This window comes from Prionailurus bengalensis, chromosome A2 (assembly GCF_016509475.1).
Source record: "Prionailurus bengalensis isolate Pbe53 chromosome A2, Fcat_Pben_1.1_paternal_pri, whole genome shotgun sequence".
Taxonomy (NCBI): Eukaryota; Metazoa; Chordata; class Mammalia; order Carnivora; family Felidae; genus Prionailurus; species Prionailurus bengalensis.
This window is the reverse complement of record NC_057348.1, coordinates 18,386,472-18,409,936: the sequence shown is the minus strand read 5'-3', so window position 1 is coordinate 18,409,936 and position 23,465 is coordinate 18,386,472. Positions and strand designations below refer to the sequence as shown.

At 40.2% G+C, this 23,465-nt stretch overlaps 1 protein-coding gene across 4 annotated transcripts in view; it reads left to right on the top strand.

Moving 5' to 3' along the window:
• QRICH1 (glutamine rich 1) overlaps positions 1 to 23,465 on the top strand; it is a 53,717-nt gene that overhangs the window by 23,934 nt on the left and 6,318 nt on the right. For all 4 annotated transcript variants that reach the window (XM_043590350.1, XM_043590352.1, XM_043590351.1 and 1 more), the window contains 4 exons: positions 10,461 to 11,498; positions 17,896 to 18,073; positions 18,708 to 18,862; positions 19,949 to 20,063. In XM_043590350.1, the coding sequence (XP_043446285.1) occupies positions 10,461 to 11,498; positions 17,896 to 18,073; positions 18,708 to 18,862; positions 19,949 to 20,063 (1,486 nt within the window). The remainder of the gene's footprint in view (positions 1 to 10,460; positions 11,499 to 17,895; positions 18,074 to 18,707; positions 18,863 to 19,948; positions 20,064 to 23,465) is intronic.

Below are 23,465 nucleotides of genomic sequence, written 5' to 3'. Positions count from 1 at the left end.
TCATGACCTGACCTGAAACCAAGACATGGACACTCAACCAATTTAGCCACCCAGGACCCCGATTCTCCTTTAAATGAAATCTTGGTTTTACATTTTAGCTGGAAAGAAAACAAAAAAAATCAAGAAATGGTATTAGATGTTTGTTTGTTTAGTTTCAGTGATTGGAAGAAAAGATTCCTAATTGAGGTAATACATGCATTACTTCATGGTTTCTCATTGTTTCTTGGTTGGAATACTTAGTCTTAATGTTGGGTTGAGCTCTGGATTACTTAGGTTCTGAACACTGAGGACAAGGAAGATTAACCATCTACAAACTAATAACATTGACAAATGAGGTCCAATAAAATTTCTAGACTAGTGGTTATCAAACTTCAGGGTGCATTAGAATCACCTGAAAAGTTTCTTAAAATGGAAATGGCTGTTTCCCCCACCCCTCCCAACCCCTGAATTCTGCTTGAGTGTAGGACTGGAGTCAGTTCTGAGAATTTGCACTTTCCCCCCAATTTTATTGAGATGTATTTGACATATAGCACTATATAAGTTTAAGTCTACAGTTTAATGATTTGACTTAAGTATATCACAAAATAAGTTTAGTTAACATCCATCATCTGATATGGATGAAAAGATAAATTTTTTTCTTTGTGATGAGAACTCTTAGGATTTACTCTGCTAACTTTCCTCTGTATCATACAGCATTGTTAGCTACAGTCATCCATCCAATTGTTTATTATATCCCTAGCATATCTTATAACTTGGGAGTTTGTACCTTTTGACCACACTCATCCTGTTCTTCCTCCTTTCCCCACTCACTGCTTTTGGTAACCACAAATCTGATCTCTTTTTTTTTTCCCCCATGGATTTGTTCCTTTTTTGTTTGGATTTTGAGATTGTGTAGTATTTGCCTTTCTCTGACTTATTTCACTTAGCATAAAGCCCTAGAAAGTCCATCTATGTTGTCACAAATGGCAGAATTTCCTCCTTTCTTATGGCTGAGTAAAATCCCATTTTTTATATATTCCATAGCTTTTTCATCCATCTGTTCAGACACTTCATTCATTTTCATGTCTTTGTTTATTGTAAATAATGCTCTAAACATGGGAGTGCAGATATCTCTTTGGCATAATGTTTTCATTTCCAGAGAATTTTCATTTCTAACAAATTTCCAGGTTGATGTTGAATGTGCTGCTCTGCAGACCACATTTAGACATACTTTCTGAAAAACTTAATTGATAGTATACTCAATGAAATAAAGAATCTAAGAAAAGTCACGAAAATAAAAGAAATGGTAGAACCAACTCAGAATTGAGATCTGATTGCAGTGTGGTAGCCATACAGAAGAGCCAGAAAGCAGTCTGTCCAGGTTGAAATAGAAAGTCAGAATGCTTAAGAAGAAAGTAGTAGTGTGGTACATATTATGTGGTCAAGAGCTCAGAAGTATAGTTATTTTAAGTGTCTCTTCTGATCAACTGGAAAAAAAAAAAGGCAATTAGAAACTCTGGAGAAGGTAGGGAGCCAAATGAGAAGGTTGAATAATTTAAAAAAAAAATTTAGGTTTATTTTTGAGAGAGAGAGAAAGAGAGAAGGAACATGAGAGGGGGAGGGCCAGAAAGAGGGGAGGCAGAGGATCTGAAGCAGGCTCCATACTGACACCAGAGAGCCCAATGTGGGGCTTGAACTCATACACCTTGAGTTCGTGACCTGAGCAGAGGATGGATGCTTAACCAACTGAGCCACCTAGGTGCCCCAATAAGGTTGAATAATTTAAATGTGAAGGGAACTAAAACATGGTGTGATTCATGAGGGATTGAGAGGTGAGAAACAGTGGTTTTTGAAACAATAAAACCAAATTCATGCCCCTAGTAATGTCCCCCCTCTCCTATTTGATATGTAACTTTTCTAGGATATGCTAGGCTTAGAGATGATAGTTTTCCTTTTTGTACCTCTTGAGAATCATCTTAAATCTAGGCTTAAGTTTAAAAATGCCTTTTTATTATATATATATTTTTTTTTTTCTGTAGTTATCTGTAATTTTTTTGAGACAATTGATCTAAATATAATCTTGAAAATTATAGGTAAACCTGTTAAGAAACATAGAACAACTAGTGAATCACAATACCAACTTCTGAATGTCTTCCTTAGGTTTTTTTTCTTTTTCTCCTCCTCCTTCACTTCAGTTCTGTTTCCTCTTCTTTGAGTAAAATTTCATTTTTTTTATTAAAAAAATAAAGTTATGTTTTTATATGAATAAAAATTGGAAGGGAGGTAATAAAAATAACATTTAATTCTTATTGACCTTTGATAGTTATGATTGAAGGTTATAAACAAAATGTATGATTTCTTACTCAATATGTTGACATTGGTAAAGAAATGTCACAAAGTGCTATAACTCTTAGCTCTTACTCCTCTAATTTTAAATTCTAGCCACTTTGTATCTAAAATGGCATCAGATTACTTGTGCTGGTTTATTCTGGAGTGAGGAGTAGATCCTCCCCCCACCCCAGTTCTGATTCCATAGTATTTCCATAGTAATTGTGATAACTTGTTTCTGATTCTGTTGGAAGTTTGAATGTTGATAAATGGTTTCTTAAAAAAAAATCCATTAAAAGAGATAACAGTAAAATTATGAAGCATATGAGCTATAATTTAGTGATAACCAGATTAAAAATTTTTTGTTTTTAAGGAGGTAATAACAATTATAAAGTGTACTATGTAATTAACTCTATAGTAGTGGGGGTTTTTTTTTGTTTGTTTTTGAGAGAGAGGGTGCAAGTGAGTGAAAGGCAGAGAGAATCAGAAGCAGGGCTCACCCACCAAAGTGGGCTCGAGCTCACCCGATGTGAGACTCGAACTCACAAACCATGAGATCATGACTTGAGTGAAAGTCAGATGCTTAACATCTGAATCATGCAGGCGCCCTTATAGTAGTTTTTTTTGTTTTTGTTTTTTAATGTTCATTTTTGAAAGAGCACTAGCAGGGAGGGGCGGGGGGGGGGGTGGTGGAGACACAGAATCTGAAGCAGGCTCCAGGCTCTGAGCTGTCCACACAGAGCCCAATAATAGGGCTCAAACCCACAAACTGTGAGATCATGACCTGAGCTGAAGTCAGACACTTAACCCACTGAGCCTCCCAGGCACCCCTGTAGTAGTGGTTCTTAAAGGGTGGTTCAAGATTGGTCATCCCCAGTACCCTTGCAGGACTTCTTAAAATCAAAGCTGGTTTTTTTAGAATACTGAGATGTTACCTGCCTTTTTCATTCTCATTTTCTTATGAATATACAGTGGAGTTTTTTAGATGCCACATGTGATGTATACACAACAGATGGAATGCAGAAGCAAATAGAATCCAGCGTCTTCAATTAAGTCAGCCATTAAAGCAACTTGCAAAAAATGTAAAAAATGCAACTCTTATAAAAAATTTTTTTGGCAAATACGTGCATACTTCAAAGATACTGCAAATTCAGTTCTAGACTACTGCAATAGAGTGAATATCGCACTAAAGTGAGTCAAATGACTTGGTTTCTCAGTGCATATAGAAGTTGTTCAGACTAAACTGTAGTCTGTTAAGTATGTAACAGCATTATGTCTTAAAAAAAAGAATATACATATCTTAATTTAAAAATACTTTATTGCTGGGGCACCTGAATGGCTCAGTCAGTTAAGCATCCAACTCTTGGTTTCGACTCAGCTCGTGATCTCATGGTCTGAGTTTGAGCCCTGCGTCGGGCTCTGTGCTGACAGCTAGTAGCCTGGAGCCTGCTTTGGATTCTGTGTCTCCCTCTCTCTCTGCCCCTCCCCTGCTCATGCTCTGTCTCTCTCTCTCTCTCTCTCTCTCTCTGTCTCTTTCAAAAATAAACATCTTTTAAAAAAAATTTAAGAACTATTGAATGACTACATGCATTGTCAGTGAGCAGTAATATTTTGAAAAGAACCTTTTTTTTGTGAGCAGTAGGTCTCAACACTGGGCTTAGAATTATTCAGTAAGCCACGTTAAACAGATGTGCTATCATCCAGGCTTTGTTTTTCTATGTATAGAGTACAAACAAAGTAAACTTAGCATAAATCCTAAGGGCCTTAGCCCTAGGACCTTTGGAATAATAAGTGAACTTCAGTTTCACCATAAAGTTACCCAGCTGCATAAGCCCCTAACACAATGTCAACCTATTCTTTGAGGCTTTGAAGCCAGGCACTGATTTCTCCTCTGCAGCTATGAAAGTCCTAGATGGTATCTTCAAATATAAGACTGTTTTATCTACATTGAAAATCTGTTGTTTCGTATAGCCACTTTCATTAATTACCTTAACTAGATCTTCTATATAATTTGCTGTAGCTTCTACATCAGCACTTGCTGTTTCACCTTACACTGTTACATTATGGAGACAGCTTAAACCTCATGAGCCAACCTCCGCTAGCTTCAGACTTTTCTTCTGCAGGTTCCTCCCCTCTCTCTCAGCCTTTGTAGAATTGAAGAGAGTTGGGGTCTTGCTCTGAATTAGTCTTTGGCTGACTTAAACTTTCTCCTTTTAGCAATAAAGTTGGTGTTCTCATCATTCATGTGTTCACTGGAGTAACACTTAATTTCCTTCAAGAAGTTTTCCTTTGCATTCACAGCTTCACTAACTGTTTGGCACAAGAGGCCTAGCTTTTGGCCTGCCTTGGCTTTTGACATACCTTTCTCACTAAGTTTAGTCATTTCTAGCTTTTGGAAATGACTCTTATTTTCACTTAAACACTTAGAAGCTGTTTTTTTTTGTTTGTTTGTTTGTTTTTTAATTTTTTTTTTAATATTTATTAATTTTTGAGACAGAGAGAGACAGAGCATGAACAGGGGAGGGTCAGAGAGAGAGGGAGACACAGAATCTGAAACAGGCTCCAGGCTCTGAGCGGTCAGCCCAGAGCCTGACGCGGGGCTCGAACTCATGGACCGCGAGATTGTGACCTGAGCCAAAGTCAGACGCTTAACCGACTGAGCCACCCAGGCGCCCCTAGAAGCTGTTGTTTTTAATTGGCCTAATTTCAATATTATTTTGTCTCTGGAAATAAGGAGGCCTGTTGGTGGAGCTGTTAGAACATGCACATTTATCAATTAAGTTTGCCGTGGTCTTATATGGGCAAGGTTCATTGGTCCCCAATTATAACAAGTAACTTAGTAACATCAAAGATCTCAACAGATCACTATAAAAAATCTAATGATAAAAGGGGCACCTGGGTGGCTCAGTTGGTTAAGTATCCAACTCTTGATTTCAGTCTAGGTCATGATCTCATAGTTTGAGTTCAAACCCCAGGTCAGGGCTTCGATTCTTTCCCTCTCTCTCTGCCCCTTCCCTGCTGGTGCTCTCTCTGTCTCAAATAAATGAACATTAAAAAAATAAAAACCTATATTGTGTGGGGGGAGCACAATAAACCTAGGTATGCCTTTTCATAGGCATGTGTTATTTATGTTAACAAGATTGTTTTGTGTGATATCCTAGTTGTTTTTTTTTTAGTTGTTTTTTTTTTTTAAATGAGGTTTGCCACATCAAGGGACTTTTTTTTAAGGTTTACTTATTAATTTTTGAGAGAGAGAGCGAGCCAGAGACAGACAATTCCAGGCAGGCTCTGCACTGTCAGCACAGAGCCCGATGTGGCACTCAAACCCATGAACCACAAGATCATGACCTCAGCCAAAACCAAGAGCCAGATGCTTAAGCACCTAAGCCACCCAGGTGCCTTAGTTTTAATTTCTAATACAGTAGATATCAACATCTGTATCCATGTAATCAAAAGCTAGTGGGGGTCCTCAATAATTTTTTGAGAGGATCCCAGTACCAAAAAAGCTTCTATAGTAATTGGTTTCATAGTTTCCTTTATGTCCTTGATGTAAAGCACTGGTTCTAAACATGGGCCTTCATCAGTCAACTGGAAAACTTGTTAAGATAGATTGCTAGGCTTGTTCCCCAGAGTTTCTGATTCAGTAGTTCTGAGGTGGGACCTGAGAATTTGTATTTCTAAAAGTGCCTGGGTACTGATGCTGTTGGCCTGGAAGCTATATTTTGAGACTCACTGGTGTAAAGAAATAATGCTTATCAGACTCTTGATTTCACGGTTGTGGGATCAAGCCCCACATTGGGCTCCATGCTGATAGCATGGAGCCTGCTTGGGATTCTAACTCTGCCTCTCCTCTGCTCATACCCTCTCTCTCGAAACAAAGTCTACAAAGAAGAAATACTGCTTATAAGGAAGGAAACCTCCTTTTTGAGCACCTACTGTATATTGGTAAATATTATCTTATGCTCATTACAACTCTAGGGAGTTAGGTGTTCTCCCCCTTTATATTACATCTAAGGGGAATCACAGCTAGGAAAGTATACCAGCAATTCAAGTTCAAGTCTGACTTCAAGGTCTATTATGCCCTTTACATAACCTCCTTGCTTATCTTTTTAATTAGTAATGGCTTTACTGAGATCTAATTCTCATATAATTCACCTATTTAAAGTATATAATTCAGGGGCGTGTGGGTGGCTCAGTCAGTTGACCTTCCGACTTTGGCTTAGGTCATGATCTCACGGTTCGTGAGTTCGAGCCCCGTGTCAGGCTCTGTGCTGACAGCTCAGAGCCTGGGGCCTGCTTCAGATTGTGTGTCCCCCTCTGTCTCCGCCCCACCCCTGCTTGTGCTCTGTCTCTCTCTGTCTTTCAAAAATGAATAAACATAAAAATAATTAATTAAAAAAAATAAAGTATATAATTCAGCAGTTTTTAAATCTACCCACAGAGTTCTGCAACCAATTTTAGAACATTTTTATCAACCCAAAAAAGAAACCCTGTACCCATTACCCCTTTATATTTTCCCCAATCCTGTGCTCTTAGATAATCATTAGTCTTTGTGACTGACTTCCCTTAACATAATTTTTTTTTAATGTTTATTTGAGAGAGAGCAGGGGAGGGGCAGAGAGAGAGGGGGGTTGGGGAATCCCAAGCAGGCTTCACACTGTCAGCACAGAGCCTTACTCGGGTCTTGATTTCATGAACCATGAGATCATGACCTGAGCCAAAATCAAGAGTCGAATGCCTAACTGAGCCACCCAGGTGCCACTAGCATAGTGTTTTCACTAGGTTTATCTAAGTTGTACCAAAGTTTCATTCATTCCTTTTTGTTGCTAAATAATACCCTGTTCTATGGAAATACCAAATATATTTTTAATTGATCAATTTATGAACATTTGGGTTGTTTCTGCTTTTTAGCTATTAGGAATAAGGCTACTATAAACATTTGTATCTACATTTTTATGTGGACATAGTTTTCATTCCTCTTAGGTATATACCTAGGAGTGGAATTGCTGGGTCCTGTGGGTTTTTCATATCTTTGTCATAGGTATGTTTAACTTTTTGAGAAACTGCTAGACTGTTTTCCAAAGCAGCTGTACCAATTTTACACTCCTCCTGGCAGTATATGAGGATTCCAATTTTTTTACATCCCTGTCAACCCTCGTTATTGTCAGTCTTTTTTTTTTTAATCAAATATTTATTTATTGAGAATAAAAGCTCTGTATGTATTATTTTCTTTTTTTATTATTTTTTAACTTTATCTTTTATTCTTTAAAATTTACATCCAAATTAGCATATAGTGCAACAATGATTGCAGGAGTAGATGCCTTAGTGCCCCTTACCCATTTAGCCCATTCCCCCTCCCACAACCCTTCCCATAACCCTCAGTTCTCCATATTTATGAGTCTCTTCTGTTTTGTCCCCCTCCCTGTTTTTATATTATTTTTGTTTCCCTTCCCTTATGTTCGTCTGTTTTGTCTCTTAAAGTCCTCATATGAGAAGTCATGATTTTTGTCTTTCTGTGACTAATTTCACTCAGCACAGTACCCTCCAGTTCCATCCACGTAGTTGCAAATGGCAAGATTTCATTCTTTTTGATTGCTGAGTAATACTCCATTGTATATATATACCACATCTTCTTTATCCATTCATCCATCGATGGCCATTTGGGCTCCATACTTTGGCTGTTGTTGATTGTGCTGCTATAAACATGAGGGTGCATGTGTCCCTTCAAAACAGCACACCTGTATCCCTTGGATAAAAACCTAGTAGTGCAATTGCTGGGTCGTAGGGTAGTTCTGTTTTTAGTTTTTTGAGGAACCTCCATACTGTTTTCCAGAGTGGCTGCGCCAGCTTGCATTCCCGCCAACAATGCAAAAGAGATCCTCTTTCTCCGCATCCTCGCCAACATCTGTTGTTGCCTGAGCTGTTAATGTTAGCCATTCTGACAGGTGTAGGTGGTATCTCATTGTGGTTTTGATTTGTATTTCCCTGATGATAAATGATGTTGAGCATTTTTTCATGTGCCATTTCCATGGCCATCTGGATGTCTTCTTTGGAGAAGTGTCTATTCATGTTTTTTGCCCATTTCTTCACTGGATTATTTGTTTTTTGGGTGTTGAGTTTGAGAAGTTCTTTATAGATTTTAGATACTAACCCTTTATCTGATATGTCATTTGCAAACATCTTCTCCCTTTCTGTCGGTTGCCTTTTAGTTTTGCTGATTGTTTCCTAAGCTGTGCAGAAGCTTTTTATTTTGATGAGGTCCCAGTAGTTCGGTCTTTTTTTAATTATAGCCATCTTAATGGCTTTCAAGTGGCATCTTATTGTGGTTCTGATTTGCATTTCCTTGTAACTAATGATGTTGACCAACTTTTCATTGGCTTATTGTCCATTTGCATTTCTCTGGAGAAATGTTTGTTCAGATCCTTTTTAACTTTTTTGTGTATGAAATAATTAAGAGATGCAACTTCATTGTTTTCATATGGATAGCCAGTTGTCCTAGCACCATGCTTGATTATTTTTGTGATGTGTCTCCTTCTTTAAAAAAAAATTTTTTTAACGTTTTATTTATTTTTGAGACAGGGAGGGACAGAGCATGAACAGGGGAGGGTCAGAGAGAGGGGGAGACACAGAATCCGAAACAGGCTCCAGGCTCTGAGCTGTCAGCACAGAGCCCAACGCGGGGCTTGAACTCACGAACCGCGAGATCATGACCTGAGCCGAAGTCTGCCACTTAACTGACTGAGCCACCCAGGCACCCCGATGTGTCCCCTTCTTTTATTAGATAGATAAAATCTCTCATCTGCCTTCCTTTCTACCTTCCTACCAGTGTTTAGAGTTTAGATATGTGTCTGAAGGAAATATCTTTTTCTTTCTTTCTTTCTTTCTTTCTTTCTTTCTTTCTTTCTTTCTTTCTTTCTTTCTTTCTTTCTTTTTAACTACAGGCTATACAAGGCATCTTTTAATGCTGCTTTGTCTGCTGAGGTAACAGCAATAAGAAATGAACTGCATTATCATCAGAAATCAGAAGGAGGATATAGTAACCTTCCTTAGATTAAATTGTCAGGAATCTTGTTGGTTTGTTTAATGCTTCTTTTTTGAAGATACCTTACTTAACGGGTGCCTGGTTGGCTCAGCCGCCTAAGCGTCCAACTTAGGCTCAGGTCATGATCTCGCAGTTCGTGAGTTCAAACTCTGCATCAGGCTCTATGTGGACAGCTCAGAGCCTGGAGCCTACTTCGGATTCTGTGTCTCCCTCTCTCTCTGCCCCTTCACCACTTGTACTCTCTCTCTCTCTCTCTCTCTTTCTCAGAAGTAAATAAACATTAAAAAAAAAGATATCTTAAGAAATTATTTATGAGTGCCTACATTTTAATAGCAATATTGGGAGATCTCTTCAAATTCAAGAGTTTTGTCTCTACTGTGTTTTCCACTAGTCTGTGGTGGGAGTAGTTTTGATCCTGGGTTGAGAATTGCATGCCTGTAAAATGTACTTGTCTTGCTGACCCTTTAGAACATTGGTCCCTACCAGACTGTTTTTTTAGTATATATTTTTTTTGTTGTTTACTTATTTTTGAGAGAGTGCTAGTGAGGGAAGGGCAGAGAGAGAAGGAGACACAGAATCCGAAGCAGGCTCCAGGCTCTGAGCTGTCAGCAAAGACTCCAATGCAGGGCTTGAACCCATGAACCACGAGGTCATGATCTGAGCCAAAGCCCAATGCTTAACTGACTGAGCCACCCAGGTGCCCCTGTCCCCACACTTTTTATTACTCACCCCATGGATAAACTGTTTTTGATCATACACCAAAATATATTTTTATAAACTATCTACTTGTACTATACCAATCTGCAAAAACAAAGGGGTGGGGTCACACCTTAAAACAATAATTAAAACATAAGCAGAAGTTCTGATATTTTCTTCAGAGATCCAAGTTGATAGTCTTACTTGCTCTGGTAGCTAATTGTTGCTCTGAATGCTGTGTGATGCTGGAGAATTATGCACATGGTTTTGGGGGTTATGGTCTCCAAAGAAGCCTTGGGTCTTCCAAAGAAGCCCCTTCTCACATTACCTAGGGCCTCTCCCTGAGATCTCTTCCTTTTGGGGCTGAATTCTTAATGTTGCCTGGTTCACTCACTGGTGAATCTTGTCGCTGCAGGTACAGGTGCAGGTACAGCAGTCTCCGCAGCAGGTCTCGGCTCAGCAGCTCTCCCCGCAGCTCACCGTTCACCAGCCTGCTGAGCAGCCCATCCAGGTCCAGGTGCAGATCCAAGGCCAAGCACCACAGCCGGCAGCCCCCTCCATCCAGACCCCGTCTCTGCAGAGCCCCAGCCCCTCGCAGCTGCAGGCAGCCCAGATCCAGGTGCAGCACGTGCAAGCGGCCCAGCAGATCCAGGCTGCAGAGATCCCAGAGGAGCACATCCCACATCAGCAGATCCAGGCTCAGCTGGTGGCCGGCCAGTCTCTTGCTGGGGGTCAGCAGATCCAAATCCAGACCGTGGGTGCCCTTTCCCCACCACCGTCTCAGCAGGGCTCACCCCGGGAAGGGGAGCGACGGGTTGGCACAGCCAGTGTCCTCCAGCCAGTGAAGAAACGCAAAGTGGACATGCCCATCACTGTGTCCTATGCCATCTCAGGGCAGCCGGTGGCTACTGTGCTGGCCATTCCACAGGGCCAGCAGCAGAGTTATGTGTCTTTGAGGCCAGACTTACTGACAGTAGACAGTGCCCACCTGTATAGTGCCACTGGGACCATTACTAGCCCTACAGGAGAAACCTGGACCATCCCTGTTTACTCTGCCCAGCCCCGTGGGGATCCTCAACAGCAGAGTATTACCCACATTGCCATTCCCCAGGAAGCCTACAATGCAGTTCACGTCAGTGGCTCACCCACAGCCCTGGCAGCTGTAAAGCTGGAGGATGACAAGGAGAAGATGGTGGGCACCACGTCTGTAGTGAAAAACTCACATGAAGAGGTAGTGCAGACCCTTGCAAACTCTCTCTTTCCAGCACAGTTCATGAATGGCAACATCCACATTCCAGTGGCTGTGCAGGCTGTGGCAGGCACATACCAGAATACAGCTCAGACTGTCCACATATGGGACCCCCAGCAGCAGCCACAACAACAAACCCCCCAGGAACAGACACCACCGCCACCACCGCAGCAGCAGCAGCAGCAGCTCCAGGTTACTTGTTCAGTAAGTGAGACTTCTCTGTAGGGCAGCCTGCTCCCCTGGGGCCCAGGGCAACACAGAACTTTCCTGGTAACCTCCAGCACCTCTGGCTTATTTACTGCAACGATGTTGGTCTTGCAGTAATATATAATATTTATATTTTGGTTGAGGTTGGGGAGGGGGAATAGAAGCAGCAGGTGAAGCTATGCAATGAGCAGGAGTTCTGTCCTGGTAACTGGAGGTAGATGAAACGATCAATAACTGCTTTGGGGGGTAGATGCTTCAGGTGCTTCTTTATAATCTCTTAAGAGTAAAGTTCAAGGTAAAGACTAACGGGACACACTAAGTGTTAATCTGCATTTAATAAGCTACTTTCTGCATTACAAACGAATGGATCTAGACTTTCATCCACTAGATGAAAACTAGTTTTCACTAGACTGTATGCACTAGACTGTAAACTCATCACAGCAGAGAGGCTGTGAAATTATTCCTTTTTAGTTATCATCTGTGGACACAATGTAGGTGAATTAGATGATCAAAAACACTTTTCAGAGGGCCTGTTAAAAGTGATAACCTTTGGGAGTGTCAGATGAGTCACCACTGCAATGTGATTTCCCAAAGGTATTTAACAATAGTCAAGCTTTGGTTAATTTTGTTATGGAAACTATATTGAAAAAAAATTTTAACTTTTATTTTGAAATAATTTTAGACTTACAGAAAAGTTACAATAATAGAACCCTGTTGAAATTTCAACTTTAAAATTGCTTGATTCTTTTATGTTTTCTAATTGTTAAATTTTTTTAAGGATACCACAGAGGTATGGATAAATGTATTCCTTAAGACTGTTAGTAAACTTCAGGGACACTCGTCTCATGGGACTGCTGAAGGCAGTGTGTCTCAGGGACTCCTGGGAATGTATGCAAGGGAGCTGGAACAAACAGCGCCCATACTCAGAAACTCAGGCCATATGTAATTGGTTAAGCAAAGGCTGACCAAGTGGTTTCATAGATAATATATTAACTTAGGTGACTTTGCTAAGGACCTATTAAATATCCAGCTGTCAGGCCTAGAAGTTGAGCAAGACAGAGTCATTGCTTCAGGTAGCTTCCAGTCCAGTTTTGGAGTAAGAATGTATGATTTCTATTTTTTGAATATAAAGCAGCATAAGTGTGCTGTGTGCTCGACACACAAAAATAAACTTGGTATTCAGAAACTATCCTAGGTTAAAAAGTCAGCAGAGGCATCTTTGTGGAAAAAAGTGGTATTTGATCTCTAGTTTATAGGTTCAACTGACCAGAGTGAAGCAGCATGAATACAGAACCAGGGATGGACAGAAGGGACATGGCCTAGTGCAACATGAGAGGGGAACTATGGGAGAGGAGTTGGCATGGGAGGCAAAGGATTTATCTTCCCAAAGTGAAGAGTTGAGTTTGATCTGATTTTTGGTAGGAAATTTTTCCAGAATCCTAAAAGTTGTGATAACAAGAGTCAAGTACAGATGTGTAGAATTAATTGCACGTAGAAGAGACCAGCCTGGAGTATTGTGATGTAGCTCTGCACTCAGCTATTGCTCACCAGTATGGAGGACATCAGGGCTCTCAGCTTTCTTGGGCCTCATGGTCCAGTTCGCAAGCCAATCCTCTTTAATTTAAAAGTCCTCTTTTACTTTGTACTTCTGGACCCTGTATCGGAAGATCTTTTCTGGAGTTCATTTTAGTAGGCCTGTATTCTTCAGGGGCAATGTTTCCTTTGGGAAAGTCTTAACAGGAATGTATATCAGGTATTACCGGAAAAGGAAAAATTGAGAAGAATACCCATCATGCAGGAAAGATGAGTTCATCCATTTATACCACAGACATCCCTCTGCCTTCCTTATTAGGCTTAGTGCTATGTGCTGGGGAACAAATATGAATAGAGAGTCTCTGCCCTTGGAGTACTCACAGCCTGTGGGGAAGATAATTGTGATGTGAGTTGAACCCTAAGGAGAGCTGATGATAAAGTGTTGTGGTCCTTCACCTGCCATACCCTTTATGTAAGTTCTCTTATCACCCACTTTAAAACCAGATTTATGGTGAAACCGCCCTCCCTTGAGCTCATATGCACCTCCATCTATTGCCCTGTTTCTCCACTGTGCTTTATTCCCAGAGTTCTTGAAAGCATTATCTGCGCAAGCCGACTCTCCCTTCTAAAAGGTTTTCTCTTCAGTTGAGTCTGCTCTTGTTAAGGTTATTAGTGACCTCTTTTTGGCCAGATTTAAGAGGCATGTCTGTTTTTATCTCACAGCAACATATTAAACAACAGATCATACCTGTCTTCCTGGAATTCTCTTCTGGTGTGGTTTTTCCTCCTACCCCTACTGGTTCTTTTTCCTTCTCAGAAGAGTTTGCTGGTGGCTCTGTCTAAACCATACATGTAGATGTTCCTCAGAGCTCAGTACTGGCCTTCTTTTCTCCCTAAGGGATTTCTGTCCATGGCCATGGTTTTCAGCACCCTCTAGATGGCTGGTGCCATGAAGAGGATAGTCACTGACACTGTCTGCCAGGCACTGTTTCAGTGTTACACATATTAACTCATTTAATTCTCACATCAACTTCATGAGGTGTGTACCACTATTTTACAGAGGACAAAACTGAGACACAGATTAAACCAGTAAGACCAGAGCCAGGATTAGTATTTAGCAGAGTTGGGCTTTAGCCCTGGAAAGACTGGCTCTGGAGCCCAGAGTCTGTGCTGCATTGACGCAGATCTTTATCTCTAGACCATGCCTTTCCCCTTAGAACCTTTCGCACACATCCAGCAGCCTATTTTTCATTTCCTTGGATTTACTGAGGATATCTCAGCTTTTCATTAGCATCACCTCTACCACTGTCAGAACTTCTCCTCTGGGCACCTGGCTGGCTCAGTCAGTAGAGCATGCAACTCTTGATCTTGGGGTGGAGTTTGAGCCCCACATTGGGTATAGAGTTTACTTAAAGATAGATAGATAGATAGATAGAGAGAGAGAGAGAGAGATACGTACGTACGTACATACATACATACATACATACACTGTTAAAAAAAAAAAACTTTCCCTCTCAGAAAGTGGTACCATCCTCCACCCATTTGTTTAAACCAGAAACCCAAGAATCATCCTTGAGTCTCCTTTCCCTTACTCTCACAGCCAGTTTCTCAAGAAGCCACTTTGGTTCTGCCACCACACTTTTCAGAATTTCTTAAATTCTCTCCACTGTCACCATCCTAGTCCAGGCCACCAGTACCTTCGCTCTTCAATCCATTCTCCATAAATCAGCAAGAATAATTTTCTTAAAATGTAAGATTGTGTCACTTCTCAGCTTAAAACTCTCCAAGGACTCCATTATAAATAGGAAAACTCTACACCACAGTATATAAGGCCCCACTTACATCAGTAGTTTTCATCCTGGTTGGGATCACTACCACCCCTACCCACTGACATTTAGACAGATGTAGAAGTTTACTGTCAAGATGCTTGGGAATGTTACATTAGTGGGTGAAGGGCACCTGTCTAAAAACCAGAAGCAAAGTACTGCCCCACATGCCCTGGCACCCACCTACTTACCTATTCAGACTCCTACTAGATTTTGCAGCTTGGGTAGATGGTGTTGCCGTTGAACAAGGTAGGGAGGGAACTCTGAGGAGAATAGTTTTGGATGGGGAAGATGCTGAGTTCTGTCTGTAGATATTAGTTTGAGGTGGTTGGTTGTAAGATGTTCACTTGGAAACATATAGTACCCCTTTGGTATATTAAGGGGATGTTTAGCTTGGAGGTGCATAGTTAGCAATCATTTCCACAAACATGGAAATCCAAACTGGAAAAGTGGTTAAGACTCACCAAGGAGATTGGTAGTTGAACTGGGAAGCGTGTCTACAGTGGAGTTCCTGGGTTGACAAACATTTAAGAACCTTGCACTGATACTGTTTTATCTCCTTGTTTAATTGAGCAGAGATAGGAAGGAGAGTTTTTATTTTTATTCATTGACAAGCAGATTAATGTGTCGTATATAAATTATTTTGCCTTCAGTTTGAATAATTTGACATTGCTTAGCCCTTTGGGTAGGCCCTGGCATGATGAATGGCTCAAAGGAATTTGTTTAGAATATAGACAAGTGAGTGAGACTCAAGAATCTATGCTTGGTATCTATGATGCTATCTATCCTGCCCAAAATGAGGATTGTGATTGAGGCTCATGGACATTTCTCTGCCCCTTTGTGTGCATGGCTTGGCTGTTAGACCATTGAGGATGGGATAGGATAACTTTGTTTGGAGGCAGGAAGGTAGAGTAGTGCCTCTTGTCTTCAAAAATGTCCTTAGGAAATAGAGCAGTATTATTGAGAAGGAATATGGTGGGGAGAAAACCAACCTTATATATAGCTAGAGAAGCCATATAGATCCTTCAGTGTTAATCCTCTCATCTTACAGTTGCAGGGGAGAGAACATAACTTGTTTGTTGTACTTCCCTTTTTCTTTTAAAAAGGATGATTTTCACCCATGACTGGATATGAGAATCACCTGGGAGCTTTTAAAAGTACTGGTGGCAGACCCCCCCCTCAGACCAATTAAATCATAATCTGCAAGGATAAGGCCCAGTCATGGGTATTTTCTAAAAGCAGCCCAGAAGTTTTTAAAGTGCACCCAAAAGTTTAATGGTCACTACTCTGGACACTTGGTATTCAAAGTGTGTTCTGCAAACCAGCTCCCTCACTTGGGAACTTGTTAGAAATGCAGAATCTCAGGTCCCACCTGAGACCTTTCAAATCAGAATCTGCACTTTAATAAAATCCTTAAGTGATTTGTTGGCACTTTATAGTTTGACAAGCTGTGCTTTGGGCCAGTAGTTCTGAGAAATGACTGAACTTTAGAATGGCCTTTTTATGTGAGAAGGTTTTTGAAAGACTAATCTGTTTAAAAAGATTCTGGGGCCTCAAGGCTTGTATGCCTTGTCAACTGGTGCAGACCTATGGAAAAGCAGTTCGAGTGCCTTTACATTGGATTGGCTTTGGCAACGCAGCACTGGTTGCTTCTGGTAGGATCATTGGCTGTGCAAAAGCAGGTAGTGTCCCGTCACTGGCTGCTGGTCTTCTTTTCAGTAGTTTTGCAGGCCTGGGTGCTTATCATCTGTCTCAGGATCCAGGGAACATTTGGGTTTTCCTAGCCACCTCTGGAACCTTAGCTGACATTATGGGAATAAGATTCTGCCACTCTGGAAGACGTCTGTGGGCTTAATTGCAGGTCATTTTGCTGATGGTTGCCAAACTTGGAATTAGTGTGTTGAGTAGACCCCAGAAGTATCCCCAGAAGTAGTAGTCATGACCCAGCTTGGACTCATGAAGAACTTAAAAACTTCCACCATTTTTAGCGTATTAAGAGAAGCAAGTGCAACATTTTCACATATTGTGACATTTTACTTAAAAAACAAAACAAAACAAAACAAAAAATGACATTGAACTTTCCAGAAGAAGAAATCCTTCATTATCATTACAGCCTTAAAAAGGTGGGTGGTATGTAACCCAAGCGCTTCTTATTACAGTTTAATTCTTGTGTATTGATGTTCTCTTTTCTTTCTGTATCTATTGGTAAAATCTCAAGAGGTAAAATGTTAGGTACCAATCTACTCCTGAAATCATTGTTGCACTATTGCTAACTAACTTGGATATAAATTTAAAAAATAGGAGCGCCTGGGTGGCGCAGTCGGTTAAGCGTCTGACTTCAGCCAGGTCACGATCTCGCGGCCCGTGAGTTCGAGCCCCGCGTCAGGCTCTGGGCTGATGGCTCAGAGCCTGGAGCCTGTTTCCGATTCTGTGTCTCCCTCTCTCTCTGCCCCTCCCCCGTTCATGCTCTGTCTCTCTCTGTCCCAAAAATAAATAAATGTTGAAAAAAAAAATTTTTTTTAATTTAAAAATAAATAAATTCTTTAAAAAAATAATAAAAAATTTTAAAATGTTAAGTATCAACATTGGGGACCCCAAAACCTCATGTCCTACTCAGAACAGTGTGAAAAAAATCTCTTAGGAGCTTTAGGGTTTCTGTTATTTGGCTCATCTTCCAGCACAGATCTTCTTTGAAATTATGTTAAATGAAATATCAATGAAAACAAAGGTTACTGTAAATTAAAAAAAAAAAAAGATTCTGGGTGGAGCCTAGATACTAATTTTTGTAATTCAGAGATTCAAAAGTCCAGCCAGAGCTGAGAGGCACTGCAGTAGCCTTAGCTGTCCCTGGGGTAAGGAGTAGAACTCCACAAAATTTTTTTGGAAGTAGGACAAGTAGAAGAAAGTTGTTTTTTGGTTTTTTTGTTGTTGTTTTTAATAAAAAAAAAAACCACAGGTAACATTTTTCTAACAGTATTGTGGAAGGGCCTGATGGAAAACAGTATTGACACATTTTGATGGTTTCTCTCTCATAGGCTCAGACTGTCCAGGTTGCTGAAGTTGAACCACAGTCACAGCCACAGCCTTCCCCAGAACTTCTGCTTCCAAATTCTCTGAAACCAGAAGAAGGGCTTGAAGTATGGAAAAACTGGGCCCAGACCAAGAATGCTGAGTTAGAGAAGGATGCTCAGAACAGACTGGCACCCATTGGGAGTGAGTGTTTGCGAAGCAGAGAGGAGGGTGGACTCTGTCTAAAATGCAGTGGTATGAAAGCAGCTGGAGGACAAAATGGCAGAAAAGTGGTGTCGCTTGGCTCTGGGGGTTAGGGATCACCATCTGAAATAGTATGCTAAATTCAAGACCAGCAACAAGCTGGTAATGAGCAGGATTTATGGTGTTTGCCCAAAACCAGACATTTTTGTACACGTGGATTTCTGGAGTCAACCTAGCAGATCTGGGCAGAGTAAATTCTGGAAGGAGATAGGACCAGTGAGTGTGCTCAGGGGCCTTCTTCCTTAGCAATATGTTCGTATTCTTCCTCTTAAAGTGTGGATTTTGGGGGGTTTTGTTTTTGCTTTCATGTCTTAGCCCTAATAACTTTGGGGGTATGTGTGGTGGGAAGGATTGTGGGAAGGAAAGCCTTGGTGTAAACAGGGCATACAGGATTACTATCTTAGTGGGTCAATTCTGACCTTAGATACAGGTGACCATTTCCATCTTAGCACCCTGATGATCAGTGTCTTCTCTGAGCCCTCCTTCTGGGGATCTGAGCAACCTGTGAAGAGATTACTGTTATCAAGATCCCCTCCCATTCACCTTAGGGGGTTACCTTTGGCTTGTGTTGCAGGGCGTCAACTGCTTCGATTCCAGGAAGATCTCATCTCTTCTGCTGTGGCTGAGTTGAATTATGGGCTCTGTCTAATGACAAGAGAAGCTCGAAATGGAGAAGGTGAACCCTATGATCCAGATGTGCTCTACTATATTTTCCTGTGTATTCAAAAGGTAGGAAACAACTTCGCAGGAACATGTTTGAGCTGTTCCCATTGGGTATTTGCTGGTTACTCAAATTAGTAAAATGATAAGCAAGTGATTATAGGGAAGTTTTCTTTCAACTATATAATAAGTTTTTAAATGTGCATCTTTTAAAATTGCAAAAGACCTAACATGTTCACTTCAAAAAAATAAAATAGACATCATATGTAATTCTGTCATCTAGAGAAATTTTTGTTAAAATGTTTGGTATATTAAAACTTTTTAATCACAAAGGATTTGTATATAACACTTTTCATTAAAAGTAAACACATGGTTTGCATAAGAGTAATTTATCCAAAATAAAATCTGGTGCTAACATTCAGCCCATTTTCTCATTGTTCCCTGCATTAACACAGAATAATTATTCGAGAGTCTAGCTAGAATATACAGCTGTAGTTGGTCTTTCAGGACATCTAACATGAAACATAACAGGGAAACTTGTCTTAGAACGGCAGTTTAAGAGAACAAAGGCGGATTTCTTAGTGTGTGAATGCTCTTGTGGAGAAACCCACGGTATGATGCAAGCACTTGCTGGTTGGGACCACCCTGTTGCCTGGGCCTGAGAAAAGTCTGCCCCCCAGTTTGTTCCTCTTTCTTCCCAGTCACCCAGGGCACTGAGTGGATTGCTTTACATGCTCTGTTTCATTCCATCCTCTCCCTAGTCCTAGAAGGCTGGCACAGTCCTTTCCATTTACAAAGAAACTGAGCCCCAAAAGTTGAAATACTCAAATGAGTTATTTAACTTACACTATAGCTAATAAGAGGCTGGCCCCAGAGCCTGTATTGTTTTTTTCCTACCACAAGACAGTGTCTTATCTGGGAGAAATAGTATTCACAAAATCTGCCCCTTTGACCCTACTCTCTAGAGTGTTGTGAGAGTCATTTCACATGATTTGAAGTGTGCTGTGGAAGCATCACATGCTGGACATTTTTGACCTGTTGTGTTGGTTTGTTAAGGAAGCAGAAACAGGTAGGGAGAGGTAGTGATACAGTGTTTATTTACCCTGAAAGTTTTACTCAGGAGACTACCAACAACTTTTATTGTTTTTCTTTTAGTATCTTTTTGAAAATGGAAGGGTTGATGACATTTTCTCCGATCTTTATTATGTTCGATTCACGGAGTGGCTACATGAAGTTCTGAAAGATGTTCAGCCCCGAGTCACTCCACTTGGTAAGAGTCTTCCTAGTCCTTGGATGTCTTTCCCACCTGGGTTTATAAAAGATCAGCTGTTTTTGTGGCTGGCTATGACAGCATGTGGGTGAGGAGGCTATAAATCCTTGGCACCAGCGTGAACTTCTGTACTGCTTGGCCAGATACTGAAGGGTTACTGCACATCAGACAGAGAAACCCCTGGTCCCAGTGTGGCCAGGACACGGGGGCATGCAGAGCCTTAGGTTGTTACTCTTCTCTTTGTTTTAATTAAAATTTATTGGGGTGCCTGGGTGGCTCAGTCAGTTAAGTGTCTGATTTCGGCTCAGGTCATGATCTCATGGTTCGTGAGTTCGAGCCCTGTGGTGGGCTCGGTGCTAACAGCTCAGCCTGGAGCCTGCTTTGGATTCTGTGTCTCCCTCTCTCTCTGCCCTTCCCCTTCTCACGCATGCACTCACTCTCTCAAAAGTAAATAAAACATTTAAAAAATTTTTATTGATTAAAATTAGAATCATTGCAAAACTTAAGAATTACGAACTCTTTTCATATAGGTTGCTCATGTTACATACTGGAGATTTTTTTCCCGTATGTTTGAACATATGTTCTACATATATAGAGCATAATTTTTGCTTTACTCATAAAACTCCTGAAAGAACAAGAGTCTTAGAGTAGAATGTCTGAGGTATTTGGGGTTTTATTTTTTAATAAATTTTTATCTTTTTAGAGCACTTTTAGGTTTACAGAAAAAATTAGCAGGAGGTAGAGAATTCCCATATACTCCCTCACACACTCTTCCCTCTATTATTTAATATTTTGTATTCATATGATGTATTTGCTATAATTGATGAGCCATTATTGACACACTACAGAAGTCTGTAGTTTACATTAGGGTTCACTCCTCCTGTTCTACATTCTGTGGGTTTCAACAAATGTATAATGACATGTATCTACAGTTGCAGTATCATACAGAAGTTTCAGGGCCCTAAAATCCTCTGTGCTCCACCTATTTATCCCCTCCGTCCCCAAATCTCTGCAATCACTGATCTTTTCACTGTCTCCATAGTTTTGCCTTTTCCAGAATGTCATATAGTTGGAATAATTCAGTATGTAGCTATTTCAGATTTATTTCTTTGACTTAGCAATATGCATTTAATGTTCCTGTGTGTCTTTTCATGGCTTGATAGCTCATTTATTTTTACTTCTGAATAATATACCATTGTATGGATGTACCACACAATTTGTTTATCCATTCACCTATTGAAGGACATCTTTGTTGTTTCCAGATTTTGGCAATTATGAATAAAGCTGCTGTAAACATTGTGTGCAGGTTTTTGGTGAAAGAATAGAGATCCCAGAGGTAGAGTCACAGAAATATAACCAACTGATCTTTAACAAAAGAGTAAAGGCAGCTTAGTGGACAAAGAATAGTCTTTCAACAAATGGCGCTGGAACAACGGGACATCCACATACCAAAAAATGAATCTAGATGGAGACCTTACACCTTTCATAAAATTAACTGAAAATGGGTCATAGACCTAAATGTAAAACACAAAACTATAAAACTCCTAGAAGATAACATAGGAGAAAATCTAGGTGACCTTGGGTTTGGTAGTAACTTTTTGGATATACCACAAAAAAGTATAGTCCATGAAAGAAAATAATTGATAAGTTGAACTTCGTTAAAATTAAAGGTTTATGCTCTGTTAAAGACATTGTTAAGAGAATGAAAAGACAAGCCACAAACTGGGAGAAAATATTTGCAAAACTCATACCTGATAAAGAACTGGTATCCAAAATATACAAAGAACTCTTAACGCTCAACAATAAAAAACAACCTGAACCAAAAAAAAGGAAAAGATCTAAACAGATTCCTCACCAAAGACGATAACACAGGTGGTAGATAAGTATACGAAGATGCTTATCATTAGATATCATCAGGAAACTGCAAATTAAAATGAGATACCACTATACACCCATTAGAATGGCTAAAATCACAAGCAGTGGCAGGCCCAATTGCTGGATAGGGAGGACAAGAATGCTCATTCGTTGCTGGTGGGAATGCAAAATGGTACAATCCCTTTATAAGCAGTTTGGCTTTTTTTTTTTTTTTTTTAAGTAAACATTTCCTGGAGTGCCTAGGTGGCTCAGTTGGTTAAGTGTCCAACTTCAGCTCAGGTCATGATCTCACGGTTCATGGGTTCAAGCCCTGCATCAGGCTGTTATTGGGATGGAGCCTGCTTCAGATCCTCTGTCCCCCTCTTCTCTGCCCTTCCTTTGCTCTCTGTCTCTGTCTCTCTCAGAAATAAACATGAGGGGTGCCTGGGTGGCTCAGTGGGTTAAGCATCTGACCTCATCCCGGTCACGATCTCTCTGCTCATGGCTTCAAGTCCCGCATCAGGCTCTGTGCTGACAGCTCAGAGCCTGGAACCTGCTTCGGATTCCCTGTCTCCCTCCGTTTCTGCCCCTCCCCTATAGTTACTCACTCTCTCTCTCTCAAAAGCTAAAAAAAAAAAAAAAATTTTTTTTTAAATAAACATTAAAAATATTTTTAAAAAAAGTAAACATTTTCTTACCTTATGATCTAGTAGTTGTCCTCCTTATTAGTATTTACCCAGATGAGTTGAAAAGTTTATATTCACATGAATATCTGAGTTTTAATCCTGGCTTTGCCAATTGTTTTTTATTTATTTTTATTTATTTACTTTTTGCATTAATCTAACAGGAATTTTAAAATGAAAACAAAATTGAGATAATTGACATAAAGCATTATATTAGTTTTAGGTATACAACATAATGATTTGATATGTGTAGATCTTGCATAATGATCTAGTTTAGTTAACATCCATCACCACACAGTTACACGCTTAACCTTTAAAAAATAGGTATTTTATTTAGTTAACTTATTTATTTTATTTAGAGAGAGAGAAAGCGCATGAACTGGGTAGGGGCAGAGAGAGAGTGAAAAGAGAGAGAATCCCAATCAGGCTCCGCGCTGACAGAGCAGAGCCAGACACAGGGCTCAAACTCACAAATCATGAGATCATGACCTGAGCTGAAATTAAGTGCCAGATGCTTAACTGACTGAGTCACCCAGACACCCCTAAAAGAAAAATTCCTTTTCAAGCAAATATTTTTTGCTTGCCTGTTATGTGCCAAGTAGCATTTCAGGTGTAGATAATATAATATTATAATGAATAAAATGGAACCTATAGTCTAATAGGGGGAAGACAGTGTATATGATTAAGTGACTTGAACCAAGCACAGGGGAATGGAAAGTTTTAAGGGCATTAGGAAAGAGTCCTTTCTGAGGGACTATCATTAGAACAGAAACCAAATAAGTGAATCACTCTACATGATGTGCAAATTTTCAAGCCAAGTGTGGCTGTGCAAACTTTGCTTTTTTTTTTTTTTTAAACGTTTATT